The 6,843-nt window shown below is 41.3% G+C and overlaps 1 protein-coding gene across 17 annotated transcripts in view; it reads right to left on the bottom strand.

Annotated features, from left to right (window-relative positions):
• Positions 1-309: 309 nt before the first annotated feature.
• gramd1bb (GRAM domain containing 1Bb) overlaps positions 310-6,843 on the bottom strand; it is a 429,520-nt gene continuing 422,986 nt past the window's right edge. For 15 of the 17 annotated variants that reach the window (XM_034168028.1, XM_034168032.1, XM_034168033.1 and 12 more), the window contains 4 exons: positions 5,997-6,008; positions 5,751-5,858; positions 2,139-2,259; positions 310-1,522 (listed from right to left, as the gene is read on the bottom strand). In XM_034168028.1, coding sequence (XP_034023919.1) covers positions 1,433-1,522; positions 2,139-2,259; positions 5,751-5,858; positions 5,997-6,008 — 331 coding nt within the window. In that variant the 3' untranslated portion in view covers positions 310-1,432. The remainder of the gene's footprint in view (positions 1,523-2,138; positions 2,260-5,750; positions 5,859-5,996; positions 6,009-6,843) is intronic. The other 2 variants (XM_034168030.1, XM_034168039.1) reach the window with 1 other exon arrangement.

The following is a 6,843-nucleotide window of genomic DNA, read 5'->3' as shown; positions in this document are numbered from 1 at the left end:
TAAAAAAAAGGTCAGATAAGTCCGTTTGGATGAAAACTCTTTGATTGTAAACCGTACCCTGGTGGGGGCTAATGCAAGGCAGCATTCAAAAGCATTACCTCAAATCAAAAGGCAGTCTGGCTTCACGTACCAGAAATAAAAACAAATTAAGAAAACATACAAGTGTGGAATGGTAAAAAGGTCACACTTTAGAGCAAAAACTTGTGCACACGCACACACACACCCACACGTGCACGAATATAATCGTGCAAATCCAGCCGTACACTTGCACACTGGACATGTCGCAGACATATCTGGCATGCATTTTTACAAGAAAACCTCTTTTGTTAGAAATTCTTCAAGTGCTCTTGAGCTCTGATAATTTCCCTATGTACATACAATAACAATAAATATAGGTGACGTTTATAGATTTTGAAATATTTCTTAAATAGTGAAATATTCTTATATATTTCAAATATATTCATACAATTCTTTCTAAGTTGAAACACTTTGTTTAAAGAGATAGTCAGTTTCGAAAACAAAACATGTAAGAACGCCACTATCCCTGCTCGTCCAGCTCCAGCGTCCCTTTTTCAAACTTTGTGTGAAGTTCAGCCCTTTTTTATTCTTTATTTTTTCCAGGCTCTTACATTCTGCTTTTTCACTCAGGCTGGGAATAACGTAACGTAACACCATGTCAAACAGAATGTAAAACTGCAGCAGCGATGCACACGGAAACGGTTGAACTCAGGTTTCCGTGTGCAGTTTGAAAGTGTTAAAAACACTGACATAGGTCTGATCAATCTAATCAAATAGATAAATCAAAATAAATACTTCAATACAGCTGTCTGACAGAGAACCAGCTCTGACAGAACATATAGATATATACATACAGGCTTCAAACAAAGCAGCAGGGACTGAGCTCCGACCGAATGCTGCAGTCGAATTACGGAGGTAAATTAAAGGGACGCTGCAGCGAGGACCTCAAGGGGACGATTATTTTGGAACAGTCGAGAGAGCATAGAAAGGAGCTTCCTTTCATTAACTTGAATTCTCCTCTTCTTTTGTTCTTTTTTTTTGACAAACATAGAACTGGACCACATTAACACAGACTGAGGAGAGCTACGTTATCTAAATGCATGCAGTAGTTTCTTGCTTCCCTCTCTGCTGCTCCCCTGGTCCACATGGCTTACAGTAGGATGCAAATGAAACAGGACACATGGAAACACTCATCCAGAGATGTTGCACCTTCCCACAATGCCTCAGTGATGTCTGTGCTTGGGGCACAGTTTCCTTTATCCTGCTGTGTGCTGGAGATGACGGTCGTCTCGGACCAGCTCCCTGTTGGTCCCCGTGTGGACTCTGTCTTGCTGCTCCTGGATTTGCATACTGGCTCACAAACAAAACAGGTCCCGTATTGCACAGCACGCCCTGGTGGCCTTGTGGTGAGGTGTCAGTGATAGCGACTTCTCTTCTCCTCAGGCTCAGACCTGTAGTCCCGTAAACCAAGGCCTCTCTGGAGGTTCAGCAAAGAGTCTTTCATCTATCCAATAGCAAAAACAAACAAAGAGTTGGTTTGGCTGACAAAATCAGGAGGAATAAAAATTGACATGTCCCTCATTTCATTGATAATTATGCCAAAAGAGCACCTGTTAGAGACTTGTGGCCGTTTTGGTTTAATTTAATAAATTGTACCGATCCAAAGAGCTCACATTCCAAGTCTACAGAGTCATCAAGGGAGGCGGCAGGAGAGGCGTCCGTCCCATCATTAGGAGGGACAGCTGCCCTGTCATTAGGAGAGTGCTAACTAGAGCACAATAGGTGCTAATTAGAGCTATTGTTTAGTCACTAGCCTATAGCAGTCGGCCTCTCGGTAGGAGGGGTCTGGTTAGGTTTAAAACTCCAGCTTTTGTGGCTTCTGTTTATTCGTCTCTACAAGAGTCAAGACAGAAGTCAGACTACCAGCGCAAGAATTTTAGCTGAGGAAGCTTCTGCGATTTGAAGCGAAACGTCCTCGCGTCAAGCAACCCAGTCTAGTCGAAGATTCAAGCTTCTCTACTATTCCAGGTCTAGTTTTACTTCAGAGTGTTAAGACTCTGATGTGTTTTGTATCCTACAGAGGTAACCAGCTCCATGTGGGAAAGAGTCGAAGTGTTTACCTGGTCTAGCAGCAGGACTGATGACTTGATGATCTCCTTCCATTTCTGCAGCTCGGCGTCATGGTAGCGCTGCTGTGCCTCCAGCAGCTGGGCCCACTCCATCTGAGTCTGAGGCAGTTTACTGGAACACACAACGCACGCACGCACGCACGCACGCACGCACGCACGCACGCACGCACGCACGCACGCACGCACGCACACACACACACACACACACACACACACACACACCATCAGGAGCAGCCAGTGAAGCTTGAGCAGCATTTTGAGATGCTTCCAGAAAGAACTGTTTGATTCAGGGTTAAATACTACACGTGTGTGTAGTTTTGTCTACATTCATATCCATGTTAATTCAATCACAAAGGAAAATATAGAACGTGATGCTAAAGTACTCCCAGCTGTATGAGCATGTAATCAATGAAAGAGTGTGGAGAAAAATGTGACCTTTTGACCTCTTAGAATAGGTAAAGGTAAGCCATCTTTGAACTTGTCCAAGGTCTGGGTCCCCAAAATGCTCCCTGTTAATTTGAAGACCCTGGCAGTAATAGGACTGGATTTATGCTGAGTACAGTCAGACGCAAAGTCTTTACAATAACCGATCGCCATATTTTGGCCTCGCATAATTAAGCTGATTGGTCAAGGCAAAGCTTCTGTACTTTCAAATACTTGAAATTCACTAACACACACACACACATACATATACATATACATATACACATATATATATACATATATATACATATATACACATATATATATATATATATATATATATATATATATATATACATATACACATATATATATATATATATATATATATATATATATATATATATATATATATATACATATATATATATATATATATATATATATATATATATACATATATATACATATACATATATACACATATATACACATATATATATATATATATATATATATATATATATATATACATATATATACATATACATATATACACATATATATATATATATATATATATATATATATATATATATATATATATATATATATATATATATATACAGAGGAGGAGTAAAACGTTGCCACGAACAGCGGGACAAGAAGAAAACTAGAAGGGTGGAAATGAGAGTGGGGACTTTGAATGTTGGTAGTATGACTGGTAAAGGGAGAGAGCTGGCTGATATGATGGAGAGGAGAAAGGTAGACATATTGTGTGTGCAAGAGACCAAGTGGAAGGGAAGTAAGAGCAGGAGCATCGGCGGTGGGTACAAGTTGTTGTACCATGGTGAGGACAGGAAGAGAAATGGTGTTGGGGTCATTTTAAAGGAAGAGTATGGTAAAAGTGTGTTGGAGGTTAAGCGAGTGTCTGACAGGGTGATGAGTGTGAAGTTGGAAATTGAAGGGGTGATGATGAATATCATCAGTGCATATGCCACACAGGTTGGTTGTGAGATGAAGGAGAAAGAAGATTTCTGGAGTGTGTTAGATGAGGTGGTGGAGAGTGTGCCCAAGCATGAAAGAGTGGTGATAGGAGCAGACTTCAATGAGCATGTTGGTGAAAGGAACAGAGGTGATGAGTAAGTAATGGGTAGATATGGTATCAAGGATAGGAATGGGGAAGGACAGATGGTAGTTGATTTTGCAAAAAGGATGGAAATGGCTGTGGTGAATACCTACTTTAAGAAAAGGGAGGAGCACAGGGTAACATATAAGAGTGGAGGAAGGTGCACACAGGTGGACTACATTCTTTATACGAGATGCAAGCTAAAAGAAATCACAGACTGTAAGGTGGTAGCAGGAGAGAGTGTCACTAGACAGCACAGGATGGTTGTTTGTAGGATGACTTTAGAGGTAAAGAAGAAGAAGAGAGTGAGAGCTCAACAAAGGATCAGATGGTGGAAGCTGAAGGAGGAAGACTGTTGTGTGAAATTTAGTGAGCAGGTGAGAGAAGCACTGGTTGGAGGGGAAGCAATTTTGGACAACTGGAAAAGTACTGCAGATGTGGTGAGGGAGACAGCTAGGACAGTACTGGGTATGACATCTGGACAGTGGAAGGAAGACAAGGAGACTTGGTGGTGGAATGAAGAGGTCCAGGAAAGAATAAGGACAAAGAGGTTGGTGAAAAAGTTTTGGGATAGTCGGAAAGATGAAGAAAGTAGACAGGAGTACAAGGAGATGCGGCGTAAGGCAAAAAGAGAAGTGGCAAAAGCAAAGGAAAAGGCATATTGCGAGCTGTACAAGAAGTTGAATAGTAAGGAAGGAGAAAAGGACTTGTACCGATTGGCCAGACAAAGGGACAGAGCTAGAAAGGATGTGCAGCAGGTTAGGGTGGTAAAAGATGCACATGGTAATGTGCTGACAAGTGAGGAGTGTGTGCTGAGAAGGTGGAGGGAATATTTTGCAGAGTTGATGAATAAAGAAAATGAGCGAGAGAAAAGGCTGGATGATGTGGTGAGAGTAAATTAGGAAGTACAAGAGATTAGCAAGGAAGAAGTGAGGGCTGCTATGAAGAGGATGAAGAGTGGAAAGGCAGTTGGTCCAGATGACATTCCAATGGAGGCATGGAAATGTCTAGGAGAGATGGCAGTAGAGTTTCTAACCAGATTGTTTAATAAAATCTTGGAAAGTGAGAGCATGCCTGAGGAGTGGAGACGAAGTGTGCTGGTTCCTATTTTCAAGAACAAGGATGATGTGCAGTGGTATAGTGCAGTTACAAGGAGTAGAAGTGGTGAAAGTAGATGAGTTTAAATATTTGGGGTCAACTGTTCAAAGTAATGGAGAGTGTGGTAGAGAGGTGAAGAAGAGAGTGCAGGCAGGGTGGAGTGGGTGGAGAAAGGTGGCAGGAGTGATTTGTGACCGAAGAATATCAGCAAGGGTGAAGGGGAAAGTTTACAAAACAGTAGTGAGACCAGCTATGTTGTATGGTTTAGAGACAGTGGCACTAACAAAAAGACAGGAGGCAGAGCTGGAGGTGGCAGAGCTGAAGATGTTGAGATTCTCTTTGGGAGTGACAAGAATGGACAAGATTAGGAATAAACATATCAGAGGGACAGCTCAGGTGGGACGGTTTGGAGACAAAGTCAGAGAGGCGAGATTGAGATGGTTTGGACATGTGCAGAGGAGGGACCCAGTGTATATAGGGAGAAGGATGCTGAGGATGGAGCCACCAGGCAGGAGGAGAAGAGGGAGACCAAAGAGGAGGTTCATGGATGTGCTGAGAGAGGACATGCAGGTGGTTGGTGTGACAGAGGAAGATACAGAGGACAGGGTGAGATGGAAACGATTGATCTGCTGTGGCGACCCCTAACGGGAGCAGCTGAAAGACAAAGAAGAATATACCCACACACACACACATATATATATATATGTGTGTGTGTGTATGTATGTATGTACTCGTATATAAAATTCGACTAAAAATGTACTTGATTTGAAGGTTTTGTACCTCTTCTATGAACAGTAAGTCAATACTGTTATATTAGATCATGTACTTATTTACTATCCTAACCTGGTAATACTGTATGCGAGTTCTCTTTCCACAGTGGATGCTAAACTGATGTATAAATGTTCTCTTTCTGTGTTTTGTTTGGTGTGTGCTTGTGCGGCGGGTGGATGTACCTCTCGTGAAGCCGCAGACCTTGCCATGTTGTCAGGGACTGTGCAGAGTACTCGAGCATCCACAGCTTGTAGAAGAGCATCATGTTGAGGAACACCAGCAAGACGAGGCTAAAACAGGTGAACAAACAAGTCATTTCCTTCATTTTTTTTCTTTCAAAAATTTCTGATCTGTTCATGTAGCTGTGGGATTTGATTCTTGTTTTTTGTATGGTGCTTCTACAATGATGGACCAGATGACATATGTACCTCAGACAGATCCTATGGATGCAATGAGAAGAGAGAAAGACAACAATAAGAAATCTACCCAAAGGGACACATTTTGAATTATAATTTAGAATGCTGAGACTGAACATAACTAAAAAGAGGGTGTGTGTGTGTGTCTTATAAAGATGAGGGCTGTGAAAACTCAGTGGATCCAAGGAATACCGCGGATTTCATCACGGTGGGGGGGGGTCTTAGTGTTTTATTCTGTAATCATGATCGCCACTGAGTTTTTAAAATGCCTATTGCAAAGCGTTCTTTTTATGACACTGTGCAAGTTTTATAAGTCCGCTGACACTGATGTGTGTGTTAGAGATACAAATCAGTGTTCTCAGATCTGTGGACGTGTGCAAAGAAAAATGGCTCTCTCAGAGCGTGGCTGTTGCAGCAGTTGTCGTAAAGCGGGACTAGTTGGTTGCTACGGCAAGGCTGTGTAGCTACTCCGAGAGTGCCTTGATTAGAGATTGCAATCTGTTAAATAATGTCGAATAATGACGCTGGATATTGAAAGATTGTATTGTAAAAAGGGGCAGAAAACATAAGACTTGTTCTTCTCTCTGCTCCTTTTCATTCGGGTGATTTGTGATGCTTTATTTCTGCTTTTCAGTTTTTTTTTTCTTTTAAATGAATGAAATAAATATTAAAGAAAGAAAGAAGAAAGAAAGAGAGAGTGGCGTCAACTCAGAACATGGCACCATTTTGGTTCAAACTGCACTGAACTACTGAATGAACCTTCAATGTTTTCAACATTTTTAAAATCATTTAACCACATACAGCAACACATCCAGGTACAGGTGCTATAAAAACAAACATAAAAATAGTTAAGCTATCA

This window comes from Thalassophryne amazonica, chromosome 4 (genome assembly GCF_902500255.1).
Source record: "Thalassophryne amazonica chromosome 4, fThaAma1.1, whole genome shotgun sequence".
In the NCBI taxonomy this organism is placed as follows: domain Eukaryota; kingdom Metazoa; phylum Chordata; class Actinopteri; order Batrachoidiformes; family Batrachoididae; genus Thalassophryne; species Thalassophryne amazonica.
The sequence above is the reverse complement of the archived record's forward strand: the minus strand, read 5'-3'. Positions and strand labels throughout refer to the sequence as shown.